Raw genomic sequence first — 22970 nt, forward strand, 5'->3', positions numbered from 1 at the left:
TTTCCTAGTTATCAAAGGTGAATATAAGCAAACAGATTCAGAACCATTAGTTTGGAAACAAAGTGGTAATATTGGAGACAATCCGTATAAAGTGAGTGTTCAAGATTACAGAAGGCTAAGTAAATCCCATTACATACTACATACGTACACACATGGAAAAAATAACATGCTTATAAAGATTCTCCATAAGAAGGAAAAATACTTAATGTAATGTGAAGTAATATTTGTAGCTATGAAAAGTACTACTCAAAACCATTTTTAAAACTATATATGAATCTCATTTAACAATGTAGGGTTGTGTAAGACATTTTGCAAGGTTTGTGTCGAAAACGATATTTTAATTATACTTTTGTGAAAGAGACGTCTGTATCTACTTTTATGGAGAATCTACTATGTACGAAACTCTTTTCTGTCTGCTTTTTACACATTCTTTCAATCTGCTCATTTCACATTACCCGGATTATGTTCATTCACAGAAAAATCTTGATAGTGAAACTTTTGAATTCTACTGATGATATTACTCAAGGATGTCCAAGAAATGGTAGGTGAAATTTATTTCAATGACGTTGTTTTTCCAATTCTGAGCTAGAGTTCATAGTTTACTTAACGAGTAGAAAGAGTCTCCTCATATTTTTATTTTAAAAAGTATTTTGGATAATATCAATGCTATATTTCCAGGTAGGAATTATATCTGGCTGTTGCTGGAGAATCCAGTAACCTAAAGAACTAATTGAACAAGAAAAATAAAATTACTCCCCCCCCACACACACACCATTAATCACTAATTATGTTTTGGTGGAGATTTTTCCAGTTATCTGTGAGCATATGTTTTTGATCTTGATTCTGCAATATAAAATCACCATATTTGATTATACAAGGTGACAGAGAATTTCCAATTCTTTTCTTTTTTTTTAAGATTTTATTTTTCCTTTTTCTCCCAAAGCCCCCCGGTACATAGTTGTGTATTTTTAGTTGTGGGTCCTTCCAGTTGTGGCATGTGGGACGCCGCCTCAGCATGGCTTGATGAGTGGTGCCATGTTCGCACTCCGGATTTGAACGGGCGAATCCTGGGCTGCCGAAGCGGAGCGCATGAACTTAACCACTCGGCCACAGGGCTGGCCCTCCAATTCTTAATTTAAAAAGGAATCCATAGGTTTCGTTATACCTCTGTACATGTAAAGAGAAGAAAGAAGGCCCATGATCCCCTTCTGACTTGAAAAGCCTTCTGAGTATTTTCACCTTTTAGGAGCATAGATTTGGCTTTTAAAATTAATTACCAGGAAACGAGATTATCAACTCAGATAGCATTTTAGAATTTGATTTTTTAAAAAGAGATTTAACGTCATTTCACAGAATATAGAAATGATCTCTGATGTCTGAGTGATTCCAAGTATCTGTTGTATGAACAACAATTCCAATGATAGATTTATGTTAACAGAAACGTGGAACAGATAGTAGAAGTTACAGATGGTCGTATGTCTCCATGTTGTACCAAAAAACAGTATTTAGACTCTTATTACATTTCTTAATTTGGCACCTGATCAGATGAGATTCTCTGAGCTCCTGTAGGGTGATGAGGTGGTTTCTCTACCTGCTTGGGGCAGGGGAAGGGCACGTTTTCTCCTTAAGTGTTTGAGAATCTTTTTTGCTAATATTGTTGGTTGAGGAGAATTACATGCTTAAAGCCCAGCTTTGACATTTTTTAGTTAGCATTGTAAGAATGCAGGCCAGAGAAACTCAAATTTTATTGTAAGAATAAATGGAATTAGCAGAATTGTGTTTCTTTTAAAATAGTAAATTAAGGAACATGTAAGCTTCTTCACTTCAAATAGTAACCGCTAACTTACATATAGCAGTTATTTTATTAGGTATTTTATATGGATTATTTTGCTTAATCTTCCGACCATCTTATATGCTAAGCTGTAGTCTTTCCCAGTTTGCCAGTGAGACTTCAAGGCACTGACGTTATTAACCACTAGAGCTTAAATCTGAAAGTCATGTCCTAAAAGTGTGACCACAGAGTCTGTATTCATTACACCTCCCAAATATTGGTTATTTTTAAAACCTACCTGGCTCACTCAATAATTCATCACAAATGCTTTTTCTTCATTGTTTGTGTGGATCAATATCATAATTATTGATAATAGCGTAATATGCCAGTATATGTTACACCATAATTCTTTTAACATGTCTACTGTTAGACATGTTTCCAGCTTTTTATCAAAAATTCACTGAAAAGTATTCTTCTGCATATAACTTGTGTACCTCTGTTTTTGTTCTTTAGGATAAATTTCTCTTTTTTTGGTGAGGAAGATTGGCCTTGAACTAACATCCGTTGCCAATCTTCCTCTCTCTTTTTTTTCCCCTCCCCAAAGCCCCAGTACATAGTTGTTTATCCTAGTTGTAAGTCCTTCTAGTTCTGCTATGTGGGATGCTGCCAGAGCATGACTTGAAGAGCGTTGTGTAGGTCCGTGCCCAGGATCCAAACCGGTGAACCCCGGGCTGCCAAAGTGGAGCGCGCGAACTTGACCACTTGGCCACAGGGCTGGACCCTAGGATAAATTTCTAATAGTTGAGCTTCACATAAAAAATCAGACATTTTAAGGGCTTGCAATATGTCTGACCCTGTGATGTTAGCGTTTGGAGTGATTCATTGACTAAAAATTCTTAGCTGTTACTTTTAAATGCTAACAATTCGTCAAGCAGCATAAACAATAAATAGGAATAAGTGTAAGTCAGTATACAGTAAAGGCTGCTAGAGAGATTCAGGTGACATAACTTGGGAATTCATAGGATTGTGGCATTGGTTGGTTTCTGGCCGTTACTGTAAGGTATGAACAAGTTTTACTGAGCCCATGGGATCTCTGGAGCTAAGTGGATTTTATTCTGTAAACTTTTCATTTCTAATTTTTTTCTTCAAATGATGTTAGATGCAAAATGAGACTAATAGGATAAGTTAGTTTGGCATCTGTCTGGAAGATGTTGTGGCAAGATAAACCTTCAAGAAGACTTTACAGTATTCTGAGCTTTCTCCCGAGAAGAGTGTTTTAAAATTAAATGAAATCTCTGCTTTTTGGAGAATAGCTTCGTCTAACGCATACATTTGTGTGTGTGTGTACGCATGTATATTTTTCAGTTAATATATGGCCAATGTTAAAATAATTATGAAGTATATTTAAGACCAAAAAATATCAAAATCACAACCAGAAGAAAAGTCATGGTAATATGGGATTGTATAAAAACCGCATGAATAAATCACTAGATTTTTCAATCTGTTAATGTCCTATGCCCTGTCCTAAGTCTAGCTATCTCTTTTTTAATGATAATCATATTGTACATCCTATTTTTAAAATTTTATTTTTCAATTGACAGTGCGTCTGGAATATTTTCCACGTCCTTAAAAGTTTTCCCACTTAGCGTGTAATGGCTGCTCCGTGTTCCGTCACATGTGTATTTGGCATTTAACTTGTCAGCTTGGCTAGACTCAAAACACAGAACCAGGCCTAATGAATTCCTTCCCTGTTGTGTTCCTTTCCCGTATATTGACCAACTTAGCTGACCCTGAGGCTGTGAAAGAGCCTCTAGTTTGGATGATGAGGCCTCTTTCAGCCTTGGCCGGTGGGAGTGAAGGCAGGTGGATCTGTTCCTGGCAGGACTGAGCAGCCCGACCTCAGGTCTGGATGAGCCTCCCCAGCATGGGAGCTCGTCTGGGAAATTGACTCCTCTCTTTGGATCTGGCTTCGATGCAGAAGTGACGCATTTTACAACTACTTTTGTGAAGCCAGGTGTCCTGGGACTCGGGGGAGAGCTTATATCCATCTTCTGTTTTTCCCGAAATTGTGTGTTCCGTTGTAGGAGACTAATTTTGGAAGCCAAAATGGAGGAACGAAAAGATTTTATTAAATTAAGTCATGTCGAGAGCACTAAAACCTTTTTTCTTTCAGCTCTGGCTTCTCTGGAGTTTGAACTTTTTTCGATGGGGGAGCACTGAAGAGGACTGATCAGGTCTTACGTTTCTAAAACCATGACCTGTGTAAGTTGCTTATTCCTATCTCCTTGCAATATTACGATTTTAGGTTATGTGGATTTTTCATTAATTAACCTAAAAATCCTACTTAAGAGGGCCTCATTCAATTATCTGCTCCCCAGTTTGTCCTAAAATCAGAAGAAGTGATAGCAGATAGCTCAGTTTCCTCCTTATGAGTGTTTGCTATCCAGTGTTTGCGTTTATCATCTAATTTACTCAATCCACTTACGTGCTTATTCTGCAATCAAAGGCTGTGATGGAGCAGTAAAGGAGTGAAGTCCCACGAGGAAAATATTTGAGTTTCCTTTACAGGTTCTCTGGTTTGATGAATTAGAGATGTTGGTCCCATTTAATTACCATAAGTAGACTTTGAAATTCTCCACAGACCTCAGTTGTTAGGCAGATAAGATGGAAATTGCTATCAGTTGGTCTCAATCTTAGTATGTGATGAAATCTCATGTTCTTTGAGAATTTTAGAATGATTGGAATCATTTATGTCATGCCTGTTACCAAGGAATTATTGAGAGACAAATATATTTTGTGGTTGAATGTGATCTGTTGATTTTGGGTGACATCTATTTGATTTTGGCTCATCCTACATCAGTACACACCTAGGAACAAGAAAAACGTTGAGTGAGTGATGGAAGATGGCAATGAATGAGAACATTATCCTAAGGAGTATATGTGTTGATTTCTAGAATTGATGAAGACCTTTGAAATTTCATCCAACCAAGTATCTAAATGTCAAGGATGGATTAAGTCTGAGATATCCATAACAAAGTGGATTGTTACACAGCCAAAATTTGTCAATCAAAGAACGGTTATGATGTGCTCTGACAAAGATGAACTGGAGGCTTGTGGAAATACAAAATTTTTTTCATAAGCTTTTTTTAATACAGAAATTTTTATATACCATTTGGGAGGGAAATCCCGTCTTCTTTTTTACTTTAAAGGGAAAATAATTGAGAGTCTTGCATTTATTGAGAATTTATGCATCATGCAACTAGCTGACTATGTGATTGCGTCTTTACTTTACTGAGTAGGGAAACTTTAATTTTATCCATTCCCAAGCAGTTCTGAGTGATTACGGTAGCCTGCAACCTACACAAAGACTTGTCTGTAGCAAGAGGATTCTTCAGGAATATGGAGACACTCTGCTTTAATTTTCTAGCTCTCTTATACTGTATCACTCCCTTCTCTAATGCACTCCTGTAACCTCCTGTCTTTCCACCTTGAAAACATTTTTTAAATTTCATACTACGTGGGTTTGCAGTTTCAGGAATTAGTGACCTTCAGGGACGTGGCCATAGACCTCTCTCGGCAGGAGTGGGAATACCTGGACCCTGTTCAGAGGGACTTGTACAGGGATGTCATGCTGGAGAACTATAGGAATTTGGTCTCACTGGGTAAGTTTGTTTGTCACAAGACATTTAGAATGCGCTCTGTGCTATGTTAACTTGCAACACAGTGAATTTCAAAGCTGTCTTTCAAGATGGAAGTTGAATTTCTTTTTCTTGTTCCCAGAGGAAGGTTTGAGGTCTGTTAGTTTGGCAATGACTCTGCCACTAACCATCATCCTTTTCTCTGTCTTTTAGTGACATGCAAATTTTCCTCTGGCCCTTCTTATAATTGCCTCCTTTCCTTAATGGCCAAGGGGCTGAACAAAAATTCTTTATATTTATTCAGTGTACAGCTGTTGTCTAAGAAGCCTGGTTTCCCATTGTGTTCATGCTGGAAATTACTGTAGATGTGCTGTGCCATCCTCTGATCCACCTGCAGGGACAACAACTAGATGTAGAGTCTGATAGCATCTGACTCTCAGAAGAGCCTCTCTCTATGATTTATATAGCGGTGGATTGGATGAACAGTATTCATTTAAAACTGAAGAACCCACACTTCATTTCCTGCAACCAATTTTATATGATTTATGGTTGAAAGTTATAATTCATGAACATTGCATTTATAATTGAATGAATATTTTGTAAATGAATCGGGATACTTCTTGTTTTCCTCTTAGGGAAATAAAATCATTATAATTGGTACCGTGTTCCAGACACTCTTCCCTGTGGGGAGGGGAATACACACACACACACACACACACACACACACATATACATACATACATTTAATCATCAAACAGCCATATGCTAATAGGATTATCATACCCATTTTACTCATCAACATTGTGGAACAGTGACTTGAAATGACTTGTTTAACGTCACAAGGTTGGTAGGTCTTAGAAAAATTTGTGCCCAGGCCCTCTGGCTCCAGAAAGTGCTCTCAAATGCTGTTTCCCTTTTCCATCACTTTGTTAAACATTCTCTTAAGAGGCAGAGCTATATAAGTTTAATTTAAAATAAAGTTTCACTATACCTGCCTGGTTTCTTAAGTCATCTCATCCTTCTATTTGAAGTCTTTTTCAGTAATGCTTAACCTTTATTTTGTTCCAAATTTAACCAAAGTTAAAGATTTTGTGAATTTTGTTTTTATTTCTAGACCATGTGACATTTTTTTCTTGTAAGCAGGACATTCCATTTTGAAGCCAGATGTGGTTGACTTATTGGAGCAAGGAAAAGAGCCCTGGATGATTTTGAGGGAAGAAACACGAAGACAGCACACAGGTGAGGACGGCCAGGAAGGCGGAGGGGAGCCGTGGGGGCGGGTAGCAGCCTGTGTGGTAAGGCAGTGGAGCTACATTCCTGTGTTGTTTGTAAAGCCCTCCCCCAAGGCACCAAGACTTGTGGCACATGACCTTGTGACCTGGGGAGGAAATAAAAATCTCAACATGAGCTGGAAAGGAAACTTCAACTTTACTCCATTTACCAGTCACCTTATTTCTGTTATATTTCAAACCCGTTTTCATTGATGAGGAATCTCATTTTTCATTGGTGCAGTATTTTACCTATATTTTGGACTCAACTGCTGTCCAGCTCCTCTTTTGCATACACACACAGAGACATTATGCAATGACATTGAACAAGACGTACAAGGTTCCTGCTGTCATGGAATTTACATTGTACTAGAGTGAGGAGATATAACAATAAACAGATAAACATGGATAAATAACATTATGCAGTGGAATGAGCTGTACTGGAAAGTAAGCAGAGATTGGGCCATTTTAGATAAGGTGGTTGGGGATGACTTTTCTAAGGTGGTAATACTTGAGAAGAGACATGATATAAGGGCCCAGGCCATCTGTCTGGGAATAATATCCCAAGAGGAATGAACAGCTTGGAAGGCTCTAGATGATGGGGGTGAAGCGGGAAAGGGAGGGGAGACTGGAGGGAGGGGGCTGGAGAGAGCTTTGTGAGTTTGAGGAGCATCTTTGTAGACCCGACTAGAGGTCCTCAGGACAGAGTATCAAGAAGTAAGGTCACACTGTTAGGAGGAGTCAGATCATACGAGATTTTGTTGGATTTGAATTGTTAGGAATAGTAAATATTAGAATCAATTATGTAAACTGTTTTTTTAATTTTTAACTTTTAAACCATTTTTTAAAATACTAGAAAAACACAGAGAACAACAAATGTCTGAGCTTAATGAGTTATATAGAGAAAACACCCATGTTACTACACCCAGGTCAGGAGATAAAACTTTTTTTAGAAATATCTTCAGAGTCACAGAAAGGTTGTAATAATAATACAAAAGATTCTTGTATGCCTTTCAGCCAATCTTTCCAAATGAGGAGACAAGCTTTTCTAGTCAACCCTGAAGTCCTCCACATATCTCCACTCAGTCACAATCTTCCCCCTCCTGCCAAGTCTAACCACTGTTCTGGTTTTTTTTTTTTTTGAGGAAGATTAGCCCTGAGCTGAAGATTAGCCTTGAGCTAACATCTGCTGCCAGTCCTCCTCTTTTTTTTTTGCTGAGGAAGACTGGCCCTGAGCTAACATCCGTGCCCATCTTCCCCCACTTTACATGTGGGATGCCTACCACAGCCTGGCTTGCCAAGCGGTGCCAGGTCTGCACCCGGGATCCAAACTGGCGAATGCCAGGCCACTAAAGCAGAACATGTGCACTTAACCACTGCGCCACTGGGCTGGCCCCTCACTGTTCTGATTTTTTTTTTTTTAGATTTTTTTTTTCCTTTTTCTCCCCAAAGCCCCCCGGTACATAGTTGTATATTCTTCGTTGTGGGTCCTTCTAGTTGTAGCATGTGGGATGCCGCCTCAGCGTGGTTTGATGAGCAGTGCCATGTCCGCACCCAGGATTTGAACCAACAAAACACTGGGCCGCCTGCAGCAGAGCGCACGAACTTAACCACTCGGCCATGGGGCCAGCCCCTCACTGTTCTGATGTTAATGGGAATAAGTTCCTTCCTTTTCTTCCTCCCTCCAATTTCTTTATATTCTTTTAAGTCTTCTTTAATCTCTAAGTTTTCCTTCATCTCCTTTTTTTTGTTCCTAACCATGTACTTGCTGAAGAAAATATCTTCCGATGTGTATTTTGCTGATGCCATCCTGGGATTTGCTTAAACTTGTTCTGTGACCTCTCTGTGTTGCAGGAGAGGAAGACAATTCCTCTACCCTCTAGGCCCTTCTGGCTGGTCTATGAATTAAATTGACATGAGACAGAATAACAGGAGAAAATCAGATAAAGCTTTATAACATGTATACATGGGAGAAACCCAGGAAAGCTGAGTAACTCGGGGTTGCCACCCTAAATACCATCTTCAGCTAAAGACAAAGGAGGATGTTGGGGGTGGGGGGAGTCAGTTATAGGAGATTACCAGAAAAAGCACAGTAAACAAGAGTAAAGTGATTATGCAGATTTAAGTCCTTGCCTGCCACATTGATGAGTTTGTAGCGATAAGGTCATCCCCCCCTTCTTCCTGATACAGAGAGGGAGACACCTTTACAGATGGAGATTTCTCTTAGAAATGTAAATATCTCTTACAAAGGGTAATTTCTACTTGGTTTTCAGAGCTTCTCCCCTGTCTGCAGTTTCTTAAAAGTAACCAGCCCAAAATAATCCTCATGCCAGAGACACATCTTGAGGAGGCACATTCTGCTCCCCTACAGTATCCTCTAAATAAGTAATGGGATCAAGAAGCTTAATTGATTTAGATGGATTTTTATTTTTTGGCAATACCACTTCCCGGGTGGTGTTGTGTCCATAATATGTTGGCGTTATCAAATGCGTGCTCCCCACATATCAGAGAACTGAGCTCATTGCTTGCTACGTTAAAGGAGGACACCGCCTCTGAAGCACTTTGGTAGCGTCTCAGAGCGGGAGAGGCAAGGCTGCATCCTATTGACAGCTGCAAGTTCAGTTTAAGGCCAGTCTTTCAGTGTGGAGACTTGATTAGGGTTGGGTGAAGATCAAGATAGAACAGTGGAAAATTAGTGGAAATCACTAGATGAGAATCCTGAGGCTTGGAATTCAAAGAATCCTAGAGCACAAACTGTTGATGTTTTCTATCGAAGAGCTGGATCCTACAGGAACTTGCTGTGATGAAGACAGTGGATAGTTACATGACAGTAGAGACAGGAAGGTCCATGTGGGGACTGGTAGTTCCGGTTCTCTGTGACCAGGCTGAGTGGGGAAGACGATGGTTTAGGTTCTTAGCATATACTGTCTACTTGTCTCCCTTTTTGTAATTTTAGCAAGCATTGATGTTCAGTGCCTAGATGTGTTAATTTGTTAAGACATTCCAAAATAATCATGTTTTAATTCTAACATTCATTTTCACTTATTAGTTAGAAATTTTCTATAACCAATTTTTACATCATCTACTGCTTGGTAACCTACTGATATAGTTTGTATAATAAAGGTTAAATAAATGCTTGATTCTTTCCCTTTATTTGTCTTTTCCACAGTTAAACAGTTGTTACCTTAGCATTCCTTCCCAGGTGACCAGAGAGTTATTTTATTGTCATTATAAATTTATGAGTTTATGCATGTTAATTTGTATTTTAGCCCATTGCACTTATTAGCCTTTTTATTCCTCAAATTTTTGCATCCCAGGTCACTGGGCCTCATAATGTTGCCTCTCGAGTCCTTCAGATCCCTCTTAGTCTTGAGTAACTTGTTTATGTCTGTTATGACAAGATGTTCTGGGGTTGTCTTGTACATTTCCTGTCCCAAGCTTTTAATCAGCCATGTCTGAGAACTTTTGATTTCATTTAGCGGGAAATGGTATTCTGTGACCATAAACTGCACATTAGAGGTGCCTATGTTTTCTGGTTTGGAGATTATTTCTAGGCTTTTTACTGGATAAAGATAGGAAAGATAGATAGATAGATTTAAAACAGATACATATGTGTGTGTTTTCATATTTAAATAAAAATAAAATACCTGATGAGTTCACCTGTCAACTTCCTAGCTGGTTTTAGAACTAAACAGTGTTTAATTGAACTTTTCTTGGCCAAATTTAGGACTAAATGGTGTTTAATTGAACTTTTCTATCTTTGATCTGTATCTCTTTTGTTTAGCATCAATTCTCCAAGACTCTGCTGGTGATAAAATTAAAATATCACACACTCCTTAATTTCCTTTATCCTTTATGACACACAAAACATTCTCAGGATGTTAATAACTTTACTTACATTACTACCAACACGATTACTGAAAACAGTTGTTTTTTAATATGCCCAAACTCCTCTAATTTACAGTTTTACTGTAATTATATTTTAAAATATAAAGCCACGCATAGTATGCTCTCTCCCTTACAACCCTTACTTATTCTTAATCTAATGCAGTCATGCGCCACGTAATGGCGTTTCGTTCAACAACTCTCCACATATACGACGGTACCATGTATATAGCACCGTAGAGCCCAGCTGAGTGGTAGGCTGTACCCCCTAGGTTTGTGTGAGTGCACCCTATGATGTTTGCACATCGTCAGAATCACCTAACGATGCATTTCTCAGAACGTGTTCCCGTTGCTGAGTGGCACAGGACTGTGTATATTTTTAAGTCCATAATTGTTACTATATTTAATGCTCAAGCACCCGTGGCCTCGCTGCACTGATTCCTGCCCATGAGAGTTCACACGGTCTTCCAGGAGCTCTCTTTTCCACAGGTCCAGAGCTTCAGTGCTAGATGAGACCCACATCAGGCAAGTGTGGGAGCTCTCATGTCTTAAGAAATTAGCTGCTCCACACATGGCTACGATGTCTGATGTAAGGATTCTCCAGGCAGAGCCTCCACAGTCTTCCAAAGGACATGCCCCTTAAAGAAATGCTGTCTCCAGAGAAACTCAAAATATGGTGTTCTCTCAGTCTGGCCAGGAGCAATTCAGCAATTGGGTCCATTTTGCCATCGATAATGAGACTTACTAGCATAGTTGACACATTCTGGTTTCTCTGTTTTTAGGGAAGCAGAATTAGACAGTTAACCCAAGACCAGATCCTCATGCAGAATGGACAAGTGTTTTGTTAACCTTTTGCCCAAATCACCCAAGAGATTTCGCAATGCTATAAGAATATTTTCCTGGGGCTGGCCTGGTGGTGTGCTGGTTAAGTCCACACACTCCACTTTAGCAGCCTGGGGTTTGTGGGTTTGGATCCCGGGTGTGGACCTATGCACCACTCACCAAGCCATGCTGTGGTGGCATCCCACATACAAAAAAAATAAAGAAACATTGGCACAGATGTTAGCTCAGGGACAGTCTTCCTCAAGCAAAAAGAAGAAGATTGGCAACAGATGTTGACTCAGGGCCACTCTTCCTCACCAAAAAAATATATATTATCCAATATATAGTCCACCTTCAAATTTATCCCAATTATCCTAAAAATGTCTTTTTAGATATTTTTAAATCTCAGATAAAATCAAGGGACATCTATCATATTTAATTGTCATGTCTCTTTAGCATCCTTTAATTCAAAATATTTCTCCCACCTTGTTTTTCATGAAATTGACATTTTTAGAGTCCAGACCTCTCCATTTTTTCAGAATATATTATAGTTTGCAATATATCTCTTCCTTATCAATAGAATCAAACTAAATATACATGGAAAAATTACTACTAGCAGATGTTATATTCTTCCTATTGTATCTCATTAGGAGACAAATAGTAGCAGTTTCACTGGCAGTGCTCATACAGTAACTTGGTTGAATGGGAGTTTGTGCCCTGGGTAATGCTAATATGATATAACTTGTTTTAGGTGCTTTCCATGAATAGATCACTTTCTCTTTTATTAACAAGCCATCTGTGGTGTGAGACTGTGAACGTTGTGTTCCCTAACAAACCTTCACCTAGTGGTGGCTGAATCAGTTAAAATGATGGTGATTTTTCTGATTGTATCATTCCTTCTACATTCATTTACTAACATTCTTCTCTAATGAAGAACCCCCCTTGTCTTTTTAAATTATGATGGACTCTCAAATTTATTCAATGTGTTTTTTAATATTTTTAATTTCAAAATAATTTTAGATTTCCAGAAGAGTTACAAGGATAGTACAGAGAGTAAGGGAATACCCTTCATCCAGCTTCCCCAATTATTAATATCTTCTGTAACTGTAGCACATATCACAACTAAGAAATGAACATTTGTACAATCTGTTGATATTATTTAATGATAGACTTTATTCAGATTTTACCAATTTCCCACAAATGCCTTTTTTCTGTTCTCAGACCAAAGCCAGAAGGCCATTTTGTATTAGTCATTATGTTTCTCCCATCTTTTCTAATCTATGGCAGTTTCATGGACTTTCTCATCTTTCATCTCCTTGATACTTTTTAAGAGTACAGTTATTATGTAGATTATTCCTTAGTTTGGGTTGGACTGATGCTTCCTCAAAGGTAAACTGAGATTGTTTATTTTGGTAACAGTCCCACAGAAGGGATGGTATGCCCTTCTCAGTGCTGTATATCGGAGGGTCCGTGACATAGACGCGTGTTATTGCTGGCGCTGTTAACCTTGACCATTTGGTTAACGTACTGTCTGCCAGGTTTCTGCACTTAAAGTGAGTATTTTTCCCTTTATAATTGATGTATATCTTGAGGGAGATACTTTGACTTGATGGGCTGTCATGATGTGCTCATGTAAATACACAGGGAGAGTTCTTGTATGTTCAAATTGTTTGCTTTTGTACTCGAGTGATAGTTTGGCTGGATATAAAATTCTTAATTCATCTTACTTTTCTTGAGAACTTCATACCTAGTGCTGCATTATTTTCTGAGTTTAAACAGCACTAAGTGTACATCTAATGCCCACTATATATTCCCTCCGTTTGAAATGACTTGATCGTTTTGCCTGGCAACCAAAAGTTTGTGGGTTTTTTTTGGGTTTTTTGGGGTTATAATAACTCTAATAGCATGTGTTTCTGAATTGACCATTCTGAGTTAGTTTTCCTTGGGACACGTTGTGGCCTTTCGGTATGTGATTCACCTGTTGATAATCTCAGGAAGTTTTTCTTGAGTGATGTCTTAAAATGTTAATTCTCTCCAGTTATTTTTCTTTTGACTTTGGATACCATAATTTTACATATACTTTATTTCTTTTGCATATCTTCCATAGCTGCTGATTTTTCTTTTTCAATATTTACTGTGAGATATAACAAATAGTTTCGCATGTACAAATGTACACCAGTAGGCAAGTATCACCCAGGTCAAGAAATTGAATACTGCCATTGCTCTAGGATTTATATGTACATTGCTGATCACAAACTGTCTCTTTACTGAAAGGTTACCATATTCTGATATTTTTGATAATCATTTCATTTCTTTATAGTTTTTAGCATTTACATATGTGTCTCAAACTACATGGTGTTTTTAATTTAGGAAGTTTGTTATTGGACTCATTCTCTACATTATCTATAATGCTTTCTTCTTTCCCTAAACATTGTGCTTTAAGATTCACCTGTGTTGGGGCTGGCACAGTGGCATAGAGGTTAAATTCATGCGTTCCACTTTGGCAGCCCAGGGTTCACAGGTTCGGATCCCAGGCAGGGACCTGCATGCTGCTCATCAAGCTATGCTGTTGCAGCATCCCACATACAAAATAGAGGAAGGTTGGCACAGATGTTAGCTCAGCAACAATTTTCTTCACCAGAAAAAAAAAGATTCATCTATGTTTTTGTATATAGTTCTAGATGATTCATTTTTTTGACATTGATGTTTAGTATTACTTTTTTATGACTATGCAACAGTATACTTTCTACTATTATTTATCGACGTGCATTCATTGCAGTTTTGGTTATTATGAACGATGCTATTATTAACATTCTTGTAAATAAATTCTGTTGCAAATATCTGTTTTTCTCTTCTCTGGTGAAATTACTGATTATATCAACTCCTATAGATGGTTTTGAATTGTTTTCCAGAGAAATTGTAACAATTTTCACTCCCAAAAGCACTGTGTGAGAGTTTTCATAACTCCACATCTGTGTCAACTTGCCAGACTTTCTGATTTGCTAATCTTATAGGCAGGCACATGGTGCATTAGTGGTTTTTTCCTTTAGCTCTTCTTTCCATTTGAAATTCACTTAAAAAAATGAAATAATTTTAGACTTATGGAAAAGTTGCAAAGATTGTACAGAAAATTCCTCTATGCCCTACATCTAGCTTTCTTTAATGTTAGCATCTCAGTATCAGTTATTAACATTGAAACAGTACTGTTCATTAATCTACAGGCTTTATTGAAATTTCACTGTATTCCTCACTAATGCCCTTTTCCTGGTCAAAGGTCCAGTCTGGGATCTCACCTTGCATATTTGTCTTTCCAATATGTGGCAGTTCCTCAGTCTTTTTTGTTTCTTTTAATTTTTAATGACCTCACCACCTTTGAAGAGGACTGGTCAATTATTTTGTAAAGTGTCCCAAAATTGGACTTTGTCTGATTTTTTCACATAATGAGACTGGAGTTCTGCATTTTGGGAAAGATTATTGTAGATGGAGGGGGCCCTCTGAGTGCATCGTGTCAGGTTCTGTGCTGTCGGTACTGGTGACGCTAACTCCGATCACTTGGTTGAGGTGGGGTTTCTTAAGTTTCTCCACTGTAAAGTTACTATTTTTTTTCTTTTTATTAAGATTATGATAGTTTACAACCTTGTGAAATTTCAGTTGTACATTATTGGTAGTCATGTTGTAGGTACACCACTTCACCCTTTGTGCCCTCCCCCCCACCCTCCCTTTCCCCTGGTAACCACCAATCAGTTCTCTTTGTCCATATGTTAACTTCTACCTATGAGTGGAGTCATACCGAGGTCGTCTTTCTCTGTCTGGCTTATTTCACTTAACATAATACCCTGGATGATTTTATCCTTTTTATGGCTGAGTAGTATTCCATTGTATATAGATACCATATCTTCTTTATCCAATCATCAGTTAATGGGCACTTAGGTTGCTTCCACGTCTTGGCTATTGTAAATAATGCTGCAATGAACATAGGGGTGCATGGGACTTTTGGAATCGCTGATTTCAAGTTCTTTGGATAGATACCCAGTAGTGGGATGGCTGGGTCACAAGGTATTTCTATTTTTAACTTTTTGAGAAATCTCCATACTGTTTTCCATAGTGGCTGCACCAGTTTGCATTCCCACCAACAGTATATGAGGGTTCCTTTTTCTCCACAACCTCTCCAACATTTGTCACTTTTTGTTTTGGATATTTTTACCATTCTAACAGGTGTAAAGTGATATCTTTAAAGTTACTATTTTTACCTTTGTAATTGATAAGTATCTTGTGACTTTGAGACTACATATCTCCTGTTTGGCATCATGCTTTCGGCTACTCTTAGCATCTAATATTGGTTCTTATCTGTCACACTTATTATTGTGGTGTTTGGTAATGGTGATTTTTCTATTTCCATCCTTCCTTTTACAATCAGTTATTAATTAGAATTCTACCATAAGCTAGAGGTGTTATCTTCTCTGTTTGTTTACTTACTCAATTATTTACTTATATTAATATGGACTCGTGGATATTTATTTTATCCTGTGGGTTATCATCCAGTGTATCATTTACTTTGTTGCTCAAATTGTCTCAGCTGTGGGTATTCAACAGGGTTGCCTTTTGTGTCCTTTTGACATGTACCCATCATTCTTTGAGGATTTCCTTCCTTTCAGGCTCCAGGTTCATCTTTTATTTTCCCTGCTTCCAGCCCTGAAATCAACCAGCTTTCCAAGGAGCTATGGTTCCTTTGATTGGAGGATGATTGTAGAAACCAAGATCTGGGTATAGGTGAGCTCAGTGCTCCTGGGGTATCATACAGCTGCATTGATGTACATGTGTGTGCAGGTATTTTATACATGTTAAAAACCATGAAGTCAGGGGCCGGCCCAGTGGCCCAGCAGTTGAGTTCACATGTTCTGCTTCGGTGGCCCAGGGTTCGCAGGTTCGGATCCCGGGTGTGGATGTGGCACTGCTTGTCAAGCCATGCTGTGGTAGGCATCCCACATATAAAGGAGGAAGCTCAGGGCCAGTCTTCCTCAGCAAAAAGAGGAGGGTTGGCAGCAGATGTTAGCTCAGGGCTAATCTTCCTCAAAAAAAAAAAAAAAAAAAAAAACAAACCATGAAGTCATACTGTTACTTCTGATTCTAACCTAACTCTACAGGGTTCAATTTAGCCTTTCCTCTCCTAATTTGTGCTTTCTCTGACAGTGAAAGACCTCCCTACCTTTCTCACACCTCTTGTTACTTACTTATTTGGTCAATCCTATGAAATGCATGAAATTGTTTCATAATTTCCACCCACTTTTTCTGTGAGAAGCAAATTTATTATCCAGAGTATAATATTTCTACAGTTCTCTTTGCCTTTAGCATTAGTGTCCGGTCAAAACAGTGTGTTCTAAAATTGTTTAGTTCTTTTCCCCCCTTCAGTTTGATTATAGTCTTCATTTTTGGTAGAATTAGCTTCATTGATTCTTTTAGGAACTCCCTCTCCCCTACATCCTGTTTGACATTTAATTATTTATTTCTGGAATATGTGACATACTATCCTGGTTCTAGGAGTGAGATCCATACAGAAAAGAATTCTCAGTGAAGTGTTGCTCCCTTTCTCACTTTTAATACCTTATTCCCATTCCTTCCACCCCATTCCCGCTCAGTCCTTCTAGGTAAGTGGTCTCATCCATTTCTGGTTTATTCCTCCTGATTTAGTTTACACAAACAGATACTTATATACCCCATTCTTACATGTACTTCAGCGTGTCTTAGATCCTGAGTTGCACTTGGGTGTTTTCACTGAATAGTTTATCCTGGAAATTAATTCAGACAGTTCAGAGATCTTCCTCATTGTTTTTATGACTGCTTAGTACTCCTGTGTGTGCCTGGACCATAGTTTATTCAGTGACTCTCCTATGTATGGGCTTTTAGGTTGTTTTCAGTGTTTTGTACTTATAAATAACGTAACAATGAATAGCCTTGTCCATAGGTATTTTTCTGTTGTTGGAAGTATAGCTTCAGGGTTGATTCCTAGAAGTGTGCTTGCTGGTTCAAAAGGTAATTGCATGTGATTTCTGGATGATACTGCCAAAGGCCCCCTCCAGCAGGGTTGCGCCAGTTTGCATTTCTGCTAGCCGTGTATGAGTGTGTCCCGGTAGCTGTGAATATACATATTGCTCGGATCTTGGAGAATTCCCCTTCTCCAATAAAAAGCTCAACAGAATATGTTGTCATATCTTTTAATTTTCACCAATCTGATAGGTGAGAAATGGTATCTCACTGTTTTAATTTGCATTTTTTCTGAATGAGAGTGAATATTTTTTCATATGTTTAAGAGCCATTTCTCTATATTGTGTGAATTGCTGGGTTTGTTTCTTTCTCCTATTTTTCTATCTGGTTTTTTATCCCTTGTCCCTCAATTTTTAACAGTGGTTTGTTTTTATTTTTGTTTTTGTTTTTTTTGAGGAAGATTAGCCCTAAGCTCACATCTGCCACCAATCCTCCTCTTTTTGCTGAGGAAGACTGGCCCTGAGCTAACATCCATGCCCATCTTCCTCTAATTTTTTTTTGAAGAAGATTAGCCCTGAGCTAACTACTGCCAATCTTCCTCTTTTTGCTGAGGAAGACTGGCCCTGAGCTAACATCCATGCCCATCTTCCTCTATTTTATATGTGGGACGCCTACAAGAGCATGGCTTTTGCCAAGCGGTGCCATGTCTGCACCCGGGATCCAAACCAACGAAGCCTGGGCCGCTGAGAAGCAGAACATGCAAACTTAACTGCTGTGCCACCGGCCAGACCCCAGTGTTTTTATGTATTAGCCCTTTGTCTGAAATATATGTTGCAGATATTTTTTCCTAGTTTCTCAGTTGTTTTTTGACTTTGGTTACGGCAGTTTATTCTTTTTTTTAGGGTAGTCAAATTCGTCAATCTTATCTCTGAATTTTGTATCATGGTTAGAAATTATCTCAAGGTTAAAGATAAATAGACTTATTTTCTTCTATTACTTGTATGGTTTCGTTTTTTACATTTAACTCCCTAATCCATTTGGGAAACCACTGTGTAATCCAAGGTCACAAAAATTTACTACTATGTTTTCTTCTCCAACGTTGCTAGATTTAGCTCTTAAATTTAGGTCTTTGATCCATTTTGAGTTAATTTTCATACGTGGTGTAAGGTGTAGATTCTTTTGCAAATGAATATCCACTTATCCCAGCACTATTGCTAAAAAGACTCCACTGAATTTTGTTGGTACCCTTTTTGATAACGAATTGACCATAAATTTGAGGTTTTATTTCTGGACTTTGAGTTCTATCCTTTGGATCCATATATCTGTCTTTATGCTAGTACCCTACTGTCTTGATTTACTGTACTGTAGTAAGCCTTGAACTAAGTTTTGAAATCAGGAAGTACAAGTACTGTTACTTTGTCCTTTTTTCAAGATTATTTTGGCTGTTTGGAGTCTCCTGCATTTCCATATGATCACCTTGTCATTTTATGCAAAAAAGGCAGTTGACATTTTGATTTTGATTGTGTTGCATCTTTAGATCATTTTGTGGAGCACTGTCATCTTAATATTATTTAGGTATTTAATTTCTTTCAACAATGTCTTTCAAATTGTCAGTGGGTAGATTTCATGCTTCTTTTGTTAAATTTATTCCTACATATTTTATTCTTTTTGATACTACTGCAAATGGAATTTATTTCTTAATTTTGCTTTTGGATTGATAACTCTTGATTTTAGTAAGTTGATTTTACATCCTGGTGTACTATCATATCACCTGCAGATAGCCATAGTTTTATTTCTTTTTTACCTCTTTTTCTACCTGTATTTGATTTATCATGTCTAATTGAATTGGCTGATATCTTTAGTACAGTCTCGAATAGTTGCAGAGATAGTGGGCAACCTTGATTTGTTTTTGATCTTGGCAGAAATGCCTGTAGTGCCTCCCCACGTAATAAGATGCTAGCTTTAGACCTAAGGAGTGTGTGTGTGTGTGTGTGTGTGTGTGTGTGTTATGTTATGGAAGCATCCCTCAGCTCCTATTTGCTTGATTTCTTCTTTGCTAATCTTTTACATATTCTCCATTGATATTCATAAGGTTTTTGGTCCATAATTTCTTTTAATGTCTCTTATCAGGTTGAGATGTCAATATTGTATTTTTTCATAAAAATTATAAAACATTTGGGAGGTTTTCCTTCATTTTCAATGCCCTGGAACAATTTGTAGAGCATTAGCACTACAGCTGAACGCAATCATGGCCTTCTGCTACTTGTCTCCCAACGTTTCCTCCAAAAAGAATGTTGAACAAAGGAATCACAGAGTAGTGAATCTAGACAAAATCCACATCCTTAGCATAACTTAAAGGCGAGATACCAAAAGTTCCCGACAACTGTAAGAAAAAGACGAAAGTTTAAAATCCCAGGGCACACTCTCCCAGTGAAGGCTGCTCTCCTTGCTGTTTATTGATGAAATTAGTGAGTATCAAAAGAACACTGCAGGGAAAATGACCTGTATCTAGTTTCACCGTTTGGTAAGATTTTGCCGTATCCACTTTATTTTTCTCTGTACCATATCTACTGAGCTCTTTGAAAGTATGTCTTGGACATCATGACTCAACCCCTAATCATTCAGTAAGCATCTCTTAAGAATAATTATATTTCCACAAATAAAGGTGTGTTTTTAAAAGTTTATGTAGATATTTTTCTCACAGAGAAGATTCTGTTCTACATAATTGCTAAAATTTTTCTCAGGAATCATGCTTTCTCCATTTACTGACATAATTGTATGGTTTTTTTCTCCGTTGTTCTGTTACTGCATATGTTGAATTCTGTTTATTGACTGACCCTGCATTCTGGAATCCAGTTTGGTCATGTGTGTTGATATGTTATCCCTTTTCAATATTTTTAGATTTGAATTTTTAGTATTTTCTTTAGGTTTCATGAATGAGATTTGCCTGTAATATTCCTTTTTTTCCTCTAAGGTTGGATATAAAAGTTTTATTAGCTTCATGAATGTGTTGAGGAAGATATACCCTCCCTGCTCTGGGAATGTTTGAAGAAATATGCCAGAAAAACCATCTGGGCCTTGAGTTTCCCTTGTAGATTTTTTTTAACTTATTCAAATTATGTAATGCTTATAGAAGTTCTGAAGTTTTCTCTGTGTTGATTTTGTAGAAGCTATTCTTTTAGACATTTATGCGTTTCATCCAGGTTATTTACATAATGTTTTTTTTCATGATGTTATTTTACTGCATTTGTGAGGTGTGAAGGGCCTATAAGTCAGGTCCCTTTTAGCATTCCTGCATTGAATATTGTCGGATTCTCTTTTTTATCAATTTTGAGAGAATTACATTAGTAACATTGGTTTAAAATAAAATATTTGGCATGTGGATCTTCTGTGGTATTTGTGGACTTTATTTTGTAAAATTGTTGGACTTTTTCCTTTCTGATTTTTGTTTATTTTGTTGCTCTTTTCCTGGCTTCTTGTGATGAATGTTTAGATGGTTAATTTTTAAGTTTCCTTCTATACTCATAGGTATTTACGTCTATAAGTTTTTTTCTACTTCTTTAACTGCATTAAATATAAATGGATGCAAGCATATTATAATTCAATTCAAGATAATTTCCAAATGGAAATTTAGAAAAGACTGCCTTAGGTCAAGGTGTGCTTTTACCTTCCTTCTCCCAGCTTCTTATTTTTGAAAATTATCAAGCCAAACAAGAATATTAAAAATATATATGTGGTTAATTACCCTTCACATAGATTTAATTTTGGTTATTAACATTTTGCCTTACTTTTTCTTTCTATATATGCATCTTTCTTCTTGGCCCACTTGATGGTAAGTAGCAATTACTATTAAATTTCACCTCTCAAATACTTCTATGTTCATCTCCTGAGAATAAAGACATTCTCCTACATAGCCACAATATTATTATCATAGTAATTCCGTCTTATCATCTAATTTAGAGTCCATATTTAAATTTTTGCACTTTTTCTAAAAATGCCATTTATGAAATGTGTTCCCAGTGTCCATTCTAGAGTCATACATTGCATTTGGGTGTTAGGCTTTTTGTCTTAGTGTCATCCTAACACTTTTTTCCCTTTTAGTTTGGTTTTTTTAAGTGTCCAGTTCAATTTTCTTGCAGAATGTCTGCTTTCTAGGTTTGATGTTTCCCCATATGATTAGAATAAGGTTAAACATTTTTGCCAATAATACTATGGAGGTGATGTGTAATTATCTTTTTTTTAACAAGCTATTTCAGAATGATTTTACTTTACAGAAAGTTACTTAGTGCAGAGTTCCTGTGTACACCTCTTCTATTCTACCATTGTGAACATCTTACATCATTCAAATACAGTTGTCAAAACTCAGAAACTGATATCGGTATTAACTAAACTCTAGACTCTATTTACGTTTCACCAGTTTTTCCATCAATAGCATTTTTCGGTTCCAGGATCCATCCAATCCAGGGTGCCACATTGCATTTATTTGTCGTGTCTCCCAGTCTCTTCTGGTCTGTGGCAGACTTTAAGTCTTTCCTTGTCTTTCATGACTTTAACTGTGTCAAGAGACTCTGCCAAGTATCCTGTAGGATATCCCCTCATCTGGGTCTGTTGTTTTTCTCATGATTAGATTGGAAATGTGGGTTTTTAGAAAGATGAGGTGAAATGTCCTTTTCATCACATCATATTGGGATTGAAATCACATCAGATTTCTCCTCGCTAAAGTTCCTGGTTTTCCTTTTCCAGACTTTATTCTTTAGAAGCAGCTCACTAAGTGTAGCTCACCCTAAGGGCGGGGGTGCAGCATTGGGATTTAAGTCCTACCTTTTATAAGATAGAAAATCTCTATATATTATCTGGAATTCTTGTATAAGAAAGAATTGTCTCTTTCCCACTTATTTATTTCAGTGTGGATTCGTGTATATTTATTTTACACTTTGAGTTATAATCAAAAGTTACATTATTTGTTCTGCTTCGGACATTGGTAGCTCTATTTAGGTTGGTTCCTGTGTCCGTTTAATATCCCCATCCTTTTGTTTTTTGAGGGTTTCTTTCCTGGTACTACTTTCAGACTCATCCTGACTTTTCCCTTCCCTGTCCCAGAATCAGCCATTTCCGCTAGGAGCCCTGGGTCCTTTTATTGGCGAATGGCATTTGGAAACCAAGGTCTGGGTGCTGGGCATACTCATGGCTACGGGCATGTCGTTGCTTCTGTGTCCTCTTAGCGACCTCTCTAGGTAATAAATGTATGCATACTCACCATGTATACTCACATATATTTTTAACTGTTTTATTATCTGTCCATCTGTATCTATCAACCTAAACATGAGTTCATACTGATGCTCCAACCGCCATGCAGTACTGCAGGGTGCATGCTAGCCTTCCTGTCTGGTTCGTCTGCAGCTTCTTTCTCTGACAGTGGGGAAACTAGCTCTCACCGTCCATCGTCCGTTTATGTATTTGTTCAGCCCCAGGCACAGGGAACACAGTTTCAGAACTGTTGGCTTGTACCCCCAAGAGAAGCAAATTTACTAACTCGAGTAGTGTTTATGTGCACTTTCTTTTGCCTTATAATTTTCAGTCAAAACATCATTTTCCAAAGTTTGT

General features: G+C 37.7%; 1 protein-coding gene across 11 annotated transcripts in view; it reads left to right on the forward strand.

The window, feature by feature from the left end:
• The window catches only part of ZNF573 (zinc finger protein 573), a 56704-nt gene that overhangs the window by 21399 nt on the left and 12335 nt on the right, over positions 1-22970 (forward strand). For 4 of the 11 annotated variants that reach the window (XM_023651312.2, XM_023651311.2, XM_070224208.1 and 1 more), the window contains 4 exons: positions 477-541; positions 3945-4033; positions 5301-5433; positions 6553-6648. In XM_023651312.2, the coding sequence (XP_023507080.2) occupies positions 4025-4033; positions 5301-5433; positions 6553-6648 (238 nt within the window). In that variant the 5' untranslated portion in view covers positions 477-541; positions 3945-4024. Of the gene's footprint in view, positions 1-476; positions 542-3944; positions 4034-5300; positions 5434-6552; positions 6649-22462; positions 22601-22970 lie in introns of those variants that run through there. The other 7 variants (XM_014733110.3, XM_023651316.2, XM_023651314.2 and 4 more) reach the window with 5 other exon arrangements.

Source organism: Equus caballus, chromosome 10 (assembly GCF_041296265.1).
Source record: "Equus caballus isolate H_3958 breed thoroughbred chromosome 10, TB-T2T, whole genome shotgun sequence".
Classification (NCBI taxonomy): domain Eukaryota; kingdom Metazoa; phylum Chordata; class Mammalia; order Perissodactyla; family Equidae; genus Equus; species Equus caballus.